Here is a 16,367-nt window from a genome sequence, read left to right as displayed (position 1 = left end):
AGCACCAGTTTTATTGCATCAGTAGTGTTTGCTCGTGTCAATGACACTGCTACTGTATTTACTGCTGAGAAAAGAAGCATAGAATCCTAAAGTGGTTTGGGTGGGAAGGCACCTTAAAGATCCCCTGTCACGGGCAGGGACACTGTCCACTAGACCAAGTTGCTCAAAGCCCCATCCAACCTGGCCTTGAACACTGCCAGGGACTGGGCAGCCACAGCTTCTCTGGGCAACCTGTGCCAGTGTCTCACCACCCTCGCAGTATATAATTTCTTCCTAATGTCTAATCTAAACCTACCTTCTTTCAGTTTAAAGTCATCACCCTTGTTCTGTCACTACATGCCACTGCAAAAAGGCCCTCTCCAGGTTTCCTGTAGGACCCCTTTAGGTACTGGAAGGCTTCTATAAGAGCCAAAATAAAAGCGATCACTAATTGATGATGTGATTCTGGAACAATTTAATCACATGGCTCTGGAACATTTTGTTACTTGCACAACAGCAGTACCATTTGTCTTTTTTTTAACTTATAGAAACAGAAGGCAACTGCGCTTGCCAGCATGGGCTGCCAACAGCAGCATTAAAGATACACGATTTGTTCACTTTTAGGTAAAGAAATCTTGGGTTAAAAATAGAAGTAACGAAAAGTCACTTGTACTCCTTGCTATATACCTATACACCTATGCTCCTTGCTACATACACTATTGCAAATGCTATATACATGACTTGGGGGAATTTCACATGGAAAATGATACTGTTCGTAGTCTGGAGATTAAATTCATACCACCTGATAAGGCTAGTTGGCACTGCCCATGAGCAAAAGTGCCTCTGTTTAAAGAAACCTGAACTTACAATCATTGCTCGTGAAATGGCTTCGTGGAGCTGTGCTACTGCACTGCCTCAAAACGAGAGCGCAGACACAGCACTGCCACCTACTGCTACCAGGGACATGGCTCTCACTCAGCAAGGAAACAAAAGCTTGGGTAGTAAAAGTTGGCATGTACCACAAAAATAAATTTACTGTAAAAGCAAATGTTAAAAATTAATTTTAAAATAGATAGCTAAAAAAATAATATTTACTGTAAAATTAAATACCCAATTTTCCCTTTGCAAAGCATCAGGGAATAAAAGAAGCTACCATTATGATCCTGTCACAGTTTAAAAAACCAAACTCCATCTTGCCACCCTGTTTTGCAGCTTAGTCACATACTTTGATACTTTGATTTTTAGCTAGTTCAATGTAAAGAGCTTTGTTAGGAATTTACTGAAACTGAGGCAATTAGCATCTTGCCAGACTAAGTCTTTATATTAACAATGCTGGCCTTAAAGAAAGGTATGATGGACAATAGACATTGGTGATAATAGAAAGAATAACACACAAGAAAACTTATTTCAAAATCATATTAAAATGCATGACCTAAAAGTGATAGTGCATGTATTTCTATTTTTTCTGCATCACCTGTCCTATATATCTGAAATTGTTAAGCTGAGTCTTAGAAGTCTTGTCCTTGATAAAACACTACCAGAAATGCACCTAAGGAGTTACTATTTAAGGTCATAATAGAAACTATCACATTATTTGTAGTACTGAAATGGTACATTAATAGGACAAGCTAATAGCTTTGTGGAAACAGAGCACTGATGTTTGTAGCTAGCAAATGACATGGTTCATCCACACTAATTCAATCACAACAGACCTCTCTAGTGAAGGGTGATTCTAAGGAGACTATAAAGTTGGTGCTAAAGAAACTAAACTGGCGTTGTAAGGGTTGCTGGCCCTGCAGCCCTGAAGCTTTCGATGACACTTTATTGAAGAATTTGATTAGAATATGTGATTTAAATACTGAGTTGCAAAGGTTGCCAGAAACTGCAGAACAGGTGGTGACTTTTTCTTACAGCAACACATATGTAAATTTTAAGAGAAAGTCACTGAACTGTTTGGGAAATTAAATTTCAGCTCTTCCCCTAAGAAATGCTTTCATGAAGTAGAGAAGCGTATATGGAAAGGCCTGCATACAATGCTGTCAGTCACACATGCTGTCTGAAATCCTGGCTCAAACCACGTGGAAGTTTGCCACCAAGCTGAGAGAGGGCAAAATTTCAACTTCTGTGTTTACATTTGCATGTGGATTTCACCAGGAAATATGTACTTCCTGGCTTTTGGAACATCACTTCTTTGTGCTTCATTCTAAAGAAAACTGCTTTTCACATTAAAAACAGCACTTGGCACACAGTGTGGCATTAAACCAGCTCATACATTGTCTTCCAATGCTTTGAATCAGGATCATCTTTCCTTAGCAAGTCAAGCTGCCTACTGCTGCACTACCTGAGGTTTATTAATGCTGCTTTGTAAGCCCGTTTTTTTGTACCTATTAAAGTCCTTGCTCATAAGTCATTCAAATCCCTGAACCTAAGCCCTGCTCTACTACTGCTTTTAGTCATTTTTATTTATGCCTGGAAGGTTTTTTGGATGTCAGAAAAAAAAGCCAACTGAGACAAATGCATGCTAATGTATTTCTTTCCCCTTTTGGTGCAAATTCAAACAGGTTGGCTTCTACTATGTGGTTTGAACAAGAGTTGAGCTAAGGAATATTTCCACAGCCAGGCATGATTCTCAGCTGTAAGAAAGAGACTAACAGCATTCCTTCTTGGATAGCCAGGTTCCTGGAATTTCCCAGCTGTGGCATATTTGACTGGGTCCTCATTTAGATGCATCAGGCTAGGACGTTTGCCCAGCCAAAGCACTGTGAATGTACTGAGTCCTTTCTGAAGAAAATTATTCTGAATCCTAACACAAATTATGACATTGAATGTGATACTTCCAGACTAGTTAAAGCTCATGACACACACACAAAATAATAAAAAGATAAATCAAGAAATCATCTGAATATAATTTGAGGTAGTAGCTACTATGAAGTTCAAACTTCACAAGGATGGAAAGCAGAAGTTAGGAAAAAAATATACAGGTTAAATTAGTTCATATTTGCTTATTCATGCAGTGTTAGCAGAAAAAACATACAGACTTCATATGCATTACCAGTATATTGTCTCTCACTGACATTTTAAAGTATCAGTATGTGCTTTAAAGAGCATAAAACCACCTACTACCTATCTCAGGTGAGAGATGTTCGTGCTTTAGGAGTGGGGATTAATGAATTAAATTAGCATTTCCTGTGCGGCAATTTGCCAGAAGTATGGATGGATTTATGATTTGCATAACAAGAGTTGAGATACTCAAAGTTGAGAAAACCAGAGCAGAATATTTCAGTTGGAAGGGTCCTACAATGATCATTCACCCCAAGATTTAGCCAAATAGCTCCAATTAATGTAAGTGGGAATTGCATGGCTAAGACTGCTAATTGGTTTTGTGTCTTCAACCAAGAATATTTACAGCATCATAAATTTTCTTATAGAACCTAGTATTTATGCTCCAGGTAAGAGGAATATTATATAAAAAAAGTATTGCTTAAAACCTACAAGAACACTCAAAATAAGATTCAAGACTGGTGAATGGAACAAAACCAGTGTTAGCTTAAGATGGTGTGATCTGTAAGGTTTAAATGCTCAATAAGCTTCCTGACAATACCCAGCTGAGATTGGTAAACCAAATTTCATTCTTCACAGAGAAAGCACAATATCAGAAAAATGACTTTTGCTCAGTGGATGGGAATGAAAGGTTTATGCAGAAGAATAAATTACGTGAAGCAGAGAAAAACTAGTTGGGCAGTAGTTACACAGTCAGTTTTGCAGAGTGTCAGTCATTATTGTACACACAGATGGGATTATCTTGACATTTCCCGACCTGTCTACCAAATATGTATTGCTGGAATGTGCTCACCTCACTTCTGAAGAGCTTCTGTGGGTGATACAGTTACTAAACATAGCTACAAATACTTTTTTTCCTTTGTATAGCAACCAGAAGACCTTGTTCTTTCCATTCCATTCATCTGCTCCTCCACTCCATCTTACTCTTGACTCCTTCTCCGGACACATGATGCATACTTAATTTGGCATTATTGATAATCTGTCCTCTCGTACCTGCAGAGATGCCAGCTCTTAGGGTTGCATGTAAGCACGTCCTCTGGCTTCCCAAACATTTTTTCCTACTACAAAACAAGAAAACCTGGAACAGATGCATTGAATATATTCACTCTGGATGATGGAAAAAAAGCTCCAGCACAGAAAAAGGAAGAAAGTGGAGTTTTCCTGGAGAAAACAATTGGAAGATGCCCTCCTAGTACATCTCATGTTGTTAAATGGCAGTCATCCAAACATCATCTTTCTCCTCTAGAAATCAAGGGAACAGAAACATCAGCCTCGAGCAAATGACAGAGGCTGAGAAAGAGGTTAGGAAGTCACCTGGGTAGGTTATTGATGAGCAGTTTGCTGTTGATAGTCACTCCACTATCAAACAGATTTGAATAACCACATTTATTATCTATATACAGTATTAAAGACCTGGCTGCATAGTTACTGTACTCCTCTAAAATACTGAAAATTTGGACCTCAGGGCTTATAAAATACAGAAATAATTGTTCTGTACTTATTTTGCTTTTTCTTAGCTACATATTTCATTTCTTCCCTTCTTCTCTTCTAACAAGCCTTATGCTTGGCAATTTTAATTTTTTTCCTTTCTCAGACTGTCAGTCACAGGCAGCATCTTGACTTATAAAGAGATCTTTTCCTATTTATCACTATGACTGCAGGCCTTACGCTTATCTGCTGCCTCTCAGATAAAATCCCCCTTCACTAAGATCCATCCTATAATCTCAACCTATTTCTATGTGATTTAACCTCCTTGAGATAAATAGATTTTCCTTTGCTTGTTTTATTTGAAAGGATTTTATTTAGAGGACTAAGTTCTGATACAATCTAGACTTAGAGGACTAAGTTCTGATACAATCTAGACTTTAACTGGCATTCAGTTAAAAAATACAAACAATAATGAAGAGAGGTTTCCATTTTATGAGAAAGGCAGTTTGGCAATAACACACATGAAAAATTAAAGGGTGAAAACAAACAAGCAATTTCCTTTTCATGGGCATAACTCTTATCTAGGCTAGCAAAACTTTATGGCATATACTCCTGCCATTGCAGATACAAAAAAATATAATTTCTGTGCTTAGTTCATAAGCGAATAATAAATAATCTTTATTTTATCAACAGCTTGCAGGTATATAGAGAGGGGAGTCTTAAAAATCTAATTCCTGTATTCTCGAGGGCTTAAAGAGTCTGTAGGCAGCTGGAATTAAGTGGCTGTGATTTGTCTGTGATTTCAGCCATTTGCTTCATTAAATCTAAACACACTCTTCATACATATACTTCTTAAATGTTCTTAAAATCCCTCATTTATTCTGCCAATATGTTAATTTTTAGTAATAATGTATTATTTTATTTACATACATGACTGAAACCCCCACATATTGTAGACAGACGATATCTTACAGGAAACTCCTGCAAAGCAGACTGGTAATCCTTCTATGTGAACACTTGAAACAGGAAAGCACATTCAGAATTCTCTAGACACATTAAATTAAACCTATTTAGGCCTCTGCAACTAAAGAGCAAAATACGTGGAGTGAGCTTTTCTAAGAAGGAAGACAGGCTTATAAAACTCACCTCCATATGAACCACAGCAACTCTGTTTTTCTTTACAGGTAATAAACAGCTGCTTTTCATTACTTTGGGCAGTAACATCTCATTAGCATAGCAATTCAGGAAGCTGGGGAATCATCAGCTATGCCTAATGAAGTTGATTCTAAGTTTCTTCAAGCTTGGCTCAGCCCAAGCAGAAAATCAAGTTGGGTTATGCAGTGGATAATGGGTAAAGGTTCTGGAAACACTGCTGAGGATGAGGGTTGTTCTGGCAAACTCAACTTTGGCCCTAGAAGAGGCTGACTTCTGCTATTTTACTCTCTAGGCAGAGATTTTTGGCAGTCAGGCAGCAAATAATTTCCCCTGCTAAGTAAGTGAAATGTATTCTCCATGACACATTAATTTACGTGGCAGGTCAGGGAGGGTATCAGTGAATAGGAGGTCCAGCATCCCATTCTGGCATGGGTTGCACAGCTGTGTTACGCTGCCTGCAGGAGCTAAGATTAATTACAGCCTTCATTCACAGATGTCTCCACTGGCATGAACCCTAGTTATAGCTGTTGGTGACATGTACTTTGGCACAGTCTTGACAGAATGGATATTTTCCAGGATGCCTGGAGCAGTAAGAGCTTCTGGAGCTGCATCCTCCACACACAAGCATCTGTCCTCAGAGGCCAAAGGAGAAACAAGTTTGAGTATCTTGACAATAAAGAGTCTCTCCTTTTATGTGTATATAAATGGTTTTTCATCTTCTGGGTGGGAAGATGAACACTGAGTCTGTAATGAGACTTCATTAATTTACTTCCAGTCTGTGTCAAGAAATTATGAAAACTGGTGGACAGATACTTGGCTGTCGAGCTCCAGTAGAAAACTAGAACCACATCTACCATATTCAAAGCATCCTTTGGGACTACTACCCTGGTGGGAGATGAGCAAGTAGGGGACTTCACAACAGTATACAAGTGTTGTGCAGCCATTCATTCCTTGAAGGTATCCATTCCTTGACAGTTTAATATTGCCTGTTAGTTTACATGGGCTGTGAAACAAGCAGGGTTTGACGCCAATACAGTCAGTTTTGCCATTGAGAATATGAGCTTATGTCTTCATAGAGAAAAAAAGAACCAAAAATCAAACTAGTGCAAACATAGTTTTCTTAGGTAGTGAAGAAAGGTAGATGAGGTAGTAAAAAATCAGTTGCCAACTTACCTATACTAGTGTGCCTTCTGTGGACTTTCACCTGAGACTTTTACCTCCTTCATACTTTTACAGATGCTGTAAGCATCCCTGGTAAGGATTCTGATATTTCTTCTATTAAACATAACAGATTTTAAATTGATCTCAACAGAAAAAAAGATGTAAAGAGAACAATGCAGAACATTCAATGAGTTCAATGAGAACTTTCAAACGAGTCTGTCAGAATGAATGATTGCATTTCATTTGTTTAGTTTAATCTAAATTGAAGAGTTAACACTGGTTAGGCAGAGCTTGCATTGGTACATAGTGGCAGAAAGAAAAAGCAAATGCATTAATTACTGTTCACTGACCACAGGTATGATTTTGAAATGTATTAGATTAGTGAGTACTATGTCTCCAATAGTCACAGCTAAAGCAAATGCATATATTGGAAACACACAACCACCAATGTCATTATTATTAGCTATTTTACCTTTGAAGAATCACTCTGCTGAAAAGAATAATTACATTCAATATTCTGAATTAATTTGTTAAGATACATTTTTGCAAGAAAAGGGTATAAGCAAGACCAGTGAATTTTGAAAATTTCATTAAAAAGCATTTTCTATTGGAGAGAGCTCCTGCTCAGGAATGATACCACCACTGTGATTAGCTTCTCAGAGGAACAGTATTAGGGACAATTCTTAACATGCTCCTCTGCGAAACAATGCTCTTAGATTCTGATTTAGCTCCCTCAAAAAAAATATGTGCTTTTTCCCCACTGAAACCTATTCTGAAGCCTGACTGACCCCTCACGAAAGCAGGCTGATAAGTGGGAGTAGAGGTTGTATTTGACAACCTAATTGGCTAGATAATGAGCGGCATTTTCCTGAACAGGAGGCTCCTTTCCTGAATCCTCATACTGCCAAATTCTAGGAGATGGCTTTAAGGTTGTTGGTCCACATGGATGATTCATGTAGAAGATCAACCTAGTTGCCACTCACATTTGCAAAGGTCTGGTTGTCTTTCTGTTGTCGCTGTAGTAGAAGCTAGGTCAAAATGCTATTTATCCACAGATAGGAAAATCACCAAGGGGAGATCTGAAGATGTGAATGAAACGTTTCACAGAGATACAGAAGACTCATTTCAGAGTCAAGGCTCAGAAAAAGAATCCTGATTTAAAACTGCTCCACAGGGGTTATGAGCAATTTAGCACAGGAGAAAAACCTCACATGTTGTGCATGTAAAATACCACACCGCTACATATTATAAAGTGACTTATCTGTCCTCTGCTTTTTTGGCATCAGACAGAGTTGTAACTTTCTGATAACGAACCAAAGAAGGGAAACAGGAAATCAAGCATCAGATTTTCCTAGATACCACCTGAAAATAAAGAGCTGGGAGTACATTTGGCATAAGGTGCATAGCCTTTTTTCTTGTGTCCTCCAAATTCAGTGACACTCAAGATGTGTGTGGAAGGTGTTCCCTTCAATGCTTTTCTTTACTGAGGCAGAAACAACCTGCCAACACCATGACATTGAGAGGGTGCATTTTGTCTCCCAATTCTTGCAAAGGTGCTTGAAGGAAATTAATACAGCTCTGAATTTCACTGATTGCTCACTTGATTATGTTTTTCAGTCACAGCTCTGTATCATCCAAGGACATCGAATAGACAGCTAATGGCTGTCTTCCCTCCCTCCTTACTTCTCTGCCTTCCTCCTTCCCTCTCCAGGCACTGCAAAGCATTACCGTCACAAAATTATTCAGAGCAATGTCTGTATGACACTGGCAGGAGGAAAGTGCTTGAGCACTTCAATGACCTGCTTTTAACCTGAATTATTCTATGATTTTTCAGTATCTTTCATGCTTGAACATACGTATTTTCATAGCAGCTGGACTTCTTAGAACATGCAGTTCCAGCTAGACATATTCAACTGCATATACAAACATACAGGTTATGAACAGATATTATCAAATATAACTTCAAAAACAACATTCATTACAATTCTCATGAAATATGGAAATCTATAACTTCTGAATTTGTGTTGTCCAGCTATATACAGCATGTGAGACTGAGTTTGCAGGGAAAGATAACTCTCTTTAGAAGCAGTTGAGTTCTTTAGGCTTTGGGTGGAATAATAACAATTCAAGTTTTTGGCAGCATTACTTGGTATCACTTCAGTATAATGCTGAGCTGGATAATTTCACCCTGAGCAATCATTCAGAAATGGGAAAGGTTTCATCTAATAGCCAGCTACTGACTGACAAAGTCAAACCTACAGAACACACATTTTAGAGAGCATATAAGCTCCAAAAATGTGAAGAGTTCCCAACTCTTCAGCAATAAACCCTGCTGTGGGACTAACTGTACTCTTTTTCCTATACCCTCTAAGCAAGATTGTGAAGCCCAAAAAGAGCGTATTTCAGCCACTGGTTCAGTTTAGATCACTAACTCCTGTTTTTGGTTTTATGCAGGAGGCTAAATATTTCACTGAATTTAGTATTAAAAATTCAAACAGTTCAGTCATATCTAATTAGGCATTTTTCTAAGCAATATTAAGCCATTTCATACAATACAGACTGAAAAAAGAACTAATAAATGCTTACCACCATTTTTAGTTCAGAACAGGGATAAAATAGTTTACATCTACTTTTTATGACCGAAAAATTATAGTTTTCTCTCTATTAAGAATCTTCGGAGCTCTTTGCATTTCTTAATTGCAATGTAGGTTTACTCCCACTAGGTGTTACCCTTCCTCTATGGTTTGTGAAGGAAACCATCCTGAATAAACCTGGAGCACCAGTTGGTGCGCTGCCCAAAATGCAAAATAGGAGCTCATTCTTCTTCCCATCGTGATGGAAACATGTTTATAAATACTGACACAACAACACCCAAAACCCCCCACCCCCCCCAAAAAGCCACCCCACCAAACAACCAAACCAAACACCCAAAACCCAGTGTAAACTTCTCAAAATACTAAAAACTGTTGGATCCCATCAGATTAAGATAGCATGCATCAACACGTAGCTACTTCTGGTCGGCAGCTAATAGCAAACACCAAACTGCAACTGTCTTATCTGAAGGAGCTATTGCTCAGAAATGTCATGATGGTGCCCTTTAGAGAGGAGTGTATGCCTTACGAGGCATTTTGTGGCAACCTTGAATGTGACATGTACTAGTATTTCATTGTCTCCCAGACAAAACAAAAATAAACTACTGAGATTATGACTGTATTACACAATCTGGTAACTGACACGTAAGTAAAAATAGTTGATATCCATTATAATACCCCCAGATGAAGTCCAGTTGTGCTCACTGGAGACCAATGCAGCCAAATGAACAGAGATAGGAAACAGAGAAGAAGTTAGTTGAATATTTTGTGAAAAGAAGAAAAAAATCTGTTAAAGAAAGAAGTTACAATAATCAAAGCCTTGCAGCCAAGTGAAGTATCCTCACATGCATAAAGCAGCAGTCAGATGCCCAAAGAAGATAATTCTTCTGAAGAGAGGTTGGCTCACACCAGCTATTTCAGTGCTGGGCATGTTTTTAAGCCCAGAAAATGACAGCTATCTCAGAGACAAACAGTGCAAGCTGGGCCTTTGCCCAGGACTGTTGAACAGGCTGTATGAGCAGTATCTTCCTATGAGAAGGCTCCTTGTTCCGGTGGCCGGGGGGGTCACGTCAGTTTGTACATTGGCACACAGAACACTGCAATGGGGTGGGTCGGTTCGTACCACTACAGAAAGATCTGGGATAGGGGCCCAAATAAGGTGCTTGTTAAAGCTGTGTGTCTGTGTCCTGTGTCGTCCCCTCACTCACCGCCCTTAATGTGCATGACTTTGGACATGCTGCTGCACGAGAATGTGGTGGGTCCTTCTTATCTGGCCTCCTCTAGTTGACAGGCAGGTGGAGGTGCAGCTCTGGAGAGCCAGTGTCTGAAGAAGCAGCATAACTTGACAGGCTGAGCTGGGCTTGTTCAGCCTGGAGAAGGCTCCAGGAAGACCTTAGAGCAGCTTCCAGTGCCTAAAGAAATCTGGAGAGGGACTATAAAGTGATAGAACATGGGGGAATGGCTTTAAAATGAAAGAAGGGAGATTTAGATTAGACATTAGGAAAAAGTCCTTTACTCTGAGAGTGGTGAGACACTGGCACAGGTTGCCCAGAGAAGCTGCCCCATCTCTGGCAGTGTTCAAGGCCAGGTTGGACAGGGCTTTCCGCAATCTGGTCTAGTGGATGGTGTCCCTGCCCACAGCAGAGGGCTTGAAGCTAGGCAGTCTTTGAGGTCCCTTCCAACCCAAACTATTCTATGATTCTATGCTTCTATGAACTTACTTGCCTGTGAAGCTTCTGAAAACACGAGCTGGAAGATCCATTAAGCTCAGATTTTATCAAGTCTGGTCTTAAATCTAACAAATCTCAGGGCAAATAAAAAGTTCAAGCATAATAAATATGTTAGTGCTGTTTTTATTAGCCTACTTTAATACTCAATGCTAAAGAAATTGTTTAATAGATTAATTAATTATCCCTTCATATATATATATGTGTATGTGTGTGTATATATATATCTATATATATCTATATTATATATATGGGAGCATTTCTAAGTCTCACCTGCTGGTAGGTACAAAATACTCCAGTGCAAATTCTGCTGTGAATAAGCGCCTGCACAAACATTATATGATTTCATCTTCTGGGTGCAGAGTTTAATCACTGTGCTCTCAACAGAGAGCCCACACTAGGGAAGCAGAGTTTAAAATACGGATCTGTGGGAGGCTCTTGAGGTGGCTGCTTGCTAAGAACGGCCAGAAGCAGGGTGATGTGGGGGGAGATGCCACATTAAGAGACTGAGAGGTAAAAGTAACTCCATGAAACTGTTACCAGCAAACTGCCATGTGAAAATTTTGTGTGCTTTTAGGCTGGTGAATTGAACCTAAAATAGTATAAGGGAAGAAAACAAAGACTCCCTCTGTGCTAGCAGCTAAATCACATTATTTTCCTTTTTTTTTCTTTTCTACAGCAACAGACTTGGGTATTTCAAAGGGTAACAAATCAACTTCATTGAGGTTTACTTTAATTTTCCCTGATCTTTCAGAGCTGTTTTCACCTCTCTCCTACTCCCCTAAAAATAAAAATAAATAGAAAAAGGAGACAAACAAGCTGCTTGTTACAAAATGTCAGCAAAACATCAGATTAACCTGATTTTCCATTTTGCTCCCACAGCTGAAAACACTTGGTGGTCAAAGCCCTGGCAGCTGGCTTTCCCACATGGAAAAAGTAATGTTCTGCATCTTCGCTATCCTACTCTTGAGTCCTGATCAGATTAAATTCCTGTAATTTCCAAGTGTCCCATGCCCCAAGCCCCACCCCATCTCCTTCCTTAGACCACAGTATCTCCCTCTCAGCTCTCTCTCGACACATGTTTTTTCTCTCATCCATTTGCTTTTTAAAACTTCTGTTTCTTAACTCCCCCTCTTTTTCCTTTCCTTCCTCTTTTGCCTCTTCTTCTCTTGGGCAAACTTAGCTTGCTTCTTGAGAACTTGCCCTTCCTTACTCTCCCATTTCTCAATTTTCGAAGGACTTCTTCCCCCCTGCCTCTGCATCTTTTGATTTCTACTTCGTGGATCACTGCATTAGGACGTTTGCAGCCGGCAGTCCAGAGAGGAAGGCATTGACGTTGCCTTCATAATCCTCAGACCTTCCTGTCCTTTCAGCTGCTCTTTCGAGGAGACTAACACTTGAACTCCCAGAAGAGAGCAACTGAGTACTGCGAGGCAGCAGCTCTTCACTGTTACTTGCAAAGAGACACAGAAATGTAGATAAAATTCAAGCCTGAAGCGTAATTTCAATGCTCTCTGCCAATGCATGTTAAATAGGTGCTAATATTTCACGCAGATCCCCTATCTAATTAATCCAAATGAAATCCGAGCTGCAAGAGCACCCAATTACACGCGTATTCACGCAGACACGAGGAGCTCTCACGGCAAAGAGCCGCTTGACAAGGCAGCCCGAGGGGACCCCATCCGCTCCGGGGCCCCCCTCTCCCCCCAAGCCCCGACGGCGGGCACTCCAGCATGCAGCTAGCTCCCGGTGCCACCAAGGGGTGTCCCGGGTCAGCGAGAAGTTTTGATGGGGTCCTTAAAACCTGCGTAGTGAGAGTGTTCTGCAAGCCCAGAAACAGGCGGCGGATCAGGGTGAGGCGAGTGCGGTAGCACCGCACGCTAGCGTTTATCCCCTGTCAAGGGGACGGGAGTGAGGGGACACGGCTACCTCGTCGGGGTCTCGCTCGGCGAGGGTTTGGACAAGCCTTAGAAAGACTAGCGGGGGGCTCAGCGCGGCTCCTCGGGCGGGACAATAGTGTCTCGCGGCTTTCCCGCTCCCGCACCTCGGGGCGAGCGGAGGGAGGTTCTTGCCTGCGAAAAGACGAGACGCCCCTGGGAAGCCGCCAGGCAGCGAGCCGAAAGCCCCAGGGGTGCGGGAGGGGGGTGAAGGGGCAAGGTTTTACGCCGCCGGCTGCATACAGCGGTGCCCGTCCACCGGGTGGGAAGATGATCGCCGCCGCAGCTGGGGAAGGAGGACTGGGAGGGAGGGGGGGTCACACACGACGAAGGGGGACCCTGCGTCAGTGCGGGGCCGTCCCCTTCCCCTCCCCGTGCACTCGGCTCTGCCTTCCTCCAGCTCCCCCCCCCCCCGCCGCCTCCCGCGAGGTGCGGCCGCGCTACATAAACTCGGCCCCGCCGCCGCCGCCGGGGCTTTCTGCACGCAGCCCGACGGAGGCGCTTGGCCGGTATCGGGCAGAAGAGCGGCTGCGGGGAGAGGGTTGGCGGCGGCCGCGCGGCTCCGGGGACAGACGGGGCGGGAGGCTCCGGCGGGCAGCGGCGGAGGGTTGCGAGGTCCCTCGCGGACGGCGGCGGCCCCGCCGGAGCCCAGGCGGCCAGAGGAGGAGGAGGAGAAAGGGCGGCGGCTCTACGCCGGCGGCGGACTCGCTCCGGTATGGCCCTGGCGGACAGCGCACGCGGGCTGCCCAACGGCGGCGGCGTGTCGCCGGCGGCAGGGAGCGGGACGGCTGGGAGCGGGCCTGCGGCGGCGGGCGGCTGGTCGTCCTTCCCCGAGATCGTGGAGCTGAACGTGGGAGGGCAGGTGTACGTGACGCGGCGCTGCACCGTGGTCTCGGTGCGAGACTCGCTGCTCTGGCGCATGTTCTCGCAGCAGCAGCCCAGCGAGCTGCCCCGGGACAGCAAGGGCCGCTTCTTCCTTGACCGCGACGGCTTCCTCTTTCGGTACATCCTGGACTACTTGCGGGACCTGCAGCTAGTGCTGCCCGAGCACTTCCCCGAGCGCAGCCGCCTCCAGCGGGAGGCCGAGTACTTCCAGCTGCCGGACCTGGCCCGTCGCCTGGCGCAGGCTCGGGCCGCCGCCGCTCGCCCCGCCGCACTGCACCGCGACGGCTCGCTCTGCGCTGAAGAGCAGCCGCCGCAGCCGCTTCTCGGCTGTCTGGAGGCCGAGCCGCTGGAAGGAGGCGGCGGTGGCGGTGCCTCGGCGTCCGCCCCGTCTCCCACCGCCAGCCGCAGCCCCTCGGGCGGACCGCTGCTCACGCCCTCGCAGTCGCTGGACGGGGCGGGTGGACGGCGCTCGGGCTACATCACCATCGGCTACCGGGGGTCCTACACCATAGGGCGGGAGGCGCAGGCAGACGCAAAGTTCCGACGGGTAGCCCGCATCACAGTCTGCGGCAAGACGGCGCTGGCCAAGGAGGTCTTCGGAGAGACGCTGAATGAGAGTCGCGACCCCGACCGCCCTCCTGAGCGCTACACTGCCCGCTACTACCTCAAGTTCAACTTCCTCGAGCAAGCCTTCGACCGTCTCTCCGAGGCCGGTTTCCGCATGGCCGCTTGCTCCTCCACCGGCACCTGCGCCTTTGGCCCTGAGCAGGGCGGCCCTGCCGAGGATAAGATCTGGACCAGCTACACTGAGTATGTCTTCTGCCGGGACTGAGCATTTGCCCAGCCCGTGGCGGGGGGATGAGGCGGTGGCCCCTGCATACCCTCACACTCATGGTCCCCTCCCGTCATGGAGGAAGGAGGACGTGGAGGGGGGTAGTGTCCCCCTGCACTTTCTTCACCCCGGTGCATGCGTCCATGCACAAGTGCAGGTCAGCCTCCAGCACAGCCCCCATCACTCCTACACGCAGCTCCTGATGGCCGCAGGGACAGGAGGTCATCATGTTTCGTTTGGCCACCATGTCCCTTTTTGTCTACCGTGTCCCTGCTCAACCTCTGTATGCCAGCTCATCCTGTCATCTTCCCTCCAATGCCTCCCAGTAGCTGTGTTGGTAGTGAGGAAGGAGAGGTATTGGGAGTACACAAATACTTGTCCCAGGAAAGTGTGCGTGTGTCCAGCCCCTGCCCCTGTCTGCACACAGAAGCTGAGGGATACCTCTGTCAGGGTGGAGTGTTTTAAAACCCACCCATTTAGGGGCTGAGGAACCTTCCAGTTGCTTTTCAGCAATTTCTGTTGAAGGTAGCATGACAAATGGCTGTTTTTTTCTCATCCCCATGTCCTTAAGTGGGATTTCACCTTTGTGGGTGGACCCACAGTGGTCCATTTTATCCTCTCACCCCATCAAAATGATGCCTGTCTCTGAAGGACTGTCACATTCAAGTGATACCTGCCAGTGAGGGGTTGGCACTCCTGCTCAGACTTCATCTATAGAGATGAGCAATTCTGCAGGAGGCACATGCATGTGGCCCTTCAGGACTGGTTGCATCCACCTCCCCTGCCTGCTCCCTATCTTTTCGAACTCCCCTCTCCATGTTCTTAAATTGGACTGGGGCTTGCATAAGCAGGTTCATAAGGCTGATATGAAAGGCCAAGTTCTCTGGATAATCAACCATTTGAACTATAATGTGTCCTCAGAGACACATGTATATTTCCTTGAGAGGTAAAACAACGATGCTTTGAAAAATTAGAGTGCTTGTGAATCGTAATTTTCATGGGTGAAGTCCTTAAAATTCTCTTGAAGTTACTGGCCATAACATGCTTAGAAATCCCAATGTATATTTCCTTAAGTACCCTCAGAATGAGGGGGGTGAGATGAAGCCAGGCTTGCCAGAGTGAAGGTAGAACCTGCTTCCTGGGAAGCTAAAATCATGTACATTGAATTAATTAATGCAGATGTACATTCCAAGTGTAATCACGAGCACCCTGCTTGTTAGTTTTGGTCATGTTAGTGCTGTAAAACTTGGAAGCCAACAGAACTGATGCAGAAACCACTTTTTTAGAACCAGTTTCTTCGATTTCATGGCAGTACTACCAGGGCAGTGACACTGCTGAGAGTTAAGTACCTCTTCCTGGCCAAAATTAGTGCTTCTTAGAAAGAATTAAGCCCCATCCTTACAAAACTGAGAGTGACGCCAAGTTTCTTCAGAGGAAATTACCCTTTCCAAGCTGTATTTTGTTTGCATTATCTAACCATTTTTCTTTCCCAGAGGAGGCAGCAATAGCTTGCTTTGGAACAGATGATCTGAGCAGCAGGGTTTACGGTAGGGAAGATTGAGCAAGCTGCTCAGTCTCAATAAATTAATGAAGATTAGGGTACAAAAGAATT

The 16,367-nt window shown here is 44.0% G+C and overlaps 2 protein-coding genes across 3 annotated transcripts in view; one reads left to right on the top strand and one right to left on the bottom strand.

The window, feature by feature from the left end:
• Positions 1-12,808, bottom strand: part of ACOD1 (aconitate decarboxylase 1) — a 34,529-nt gene extending 21,721 nt beyond the window's left edge. Inside the window, exon 1 of one of the 2 annotated variants that reach the window (XM_057424057.1) lies at positions 11,375-12,808. The gene's annotated coding sequence lies outside the window, so the exon portion shown is untranslated. Of the gene's footprint in view, positions 1-6,795; positions 6,949-11,374 lie in introns of those variants that run through there. The other variant, XM_057424058.1, reaches the window with a different exon arrangement.
• A 698-nt stretch (positions 12,809-13,506) lies between these two features.
• Positions 13,507-15,753, top strand: KCTD12 (potassium channel tetramerization domain containing 12). The gene has a single exon (XM_057424073.1). It carries the CDS (start codon positions 13,754-13,756, stop codon positions 14,753-14,755), a length of 1,002 nt encoding a protein of 333 aa, XP_057280056.1. The 5' UTR covers positions 13,507-13,753; the 3' UTR covers positions 14,756-15,753.
• Positions 15,754-16,367: the final 614 nt, after the last annotated feature.

The sequence above is a fragment of the Pezoporus wallicus genome, unplaced genomic scaffold, assembly GCF_028554395.1.
Source record: "Pezoporus wallicus isolate ANWC-B61680 ecotype Strahan unplaced genomic scaffold, APGP_CSIRO_Pwel_v1 contig_16, whole genome shotgun sequence".
Classification (NCBI taxonomy): domain Eukaryota; kingdom Metazoa; phylum Chordata; class Aves; order Psittaciformes; family Psittacidae; genus Pezoporus; species Pezoporus wallicus.
The sequence above is the reverse complement of the archived record's forward strand: the minus strand, read 5'-3'. Positions and strand labels throughout refer to the sequence as shown.

Excerpts from the sequence above, each read along its gene's own strand:
- KCTD12 (XM_057424073.1), top strand. The coding sequence starts at position 13,754 with ATGGCCCTGGCGGACAGCGCACGCGGGCTGCCCAACGGCGGCGGCGTG.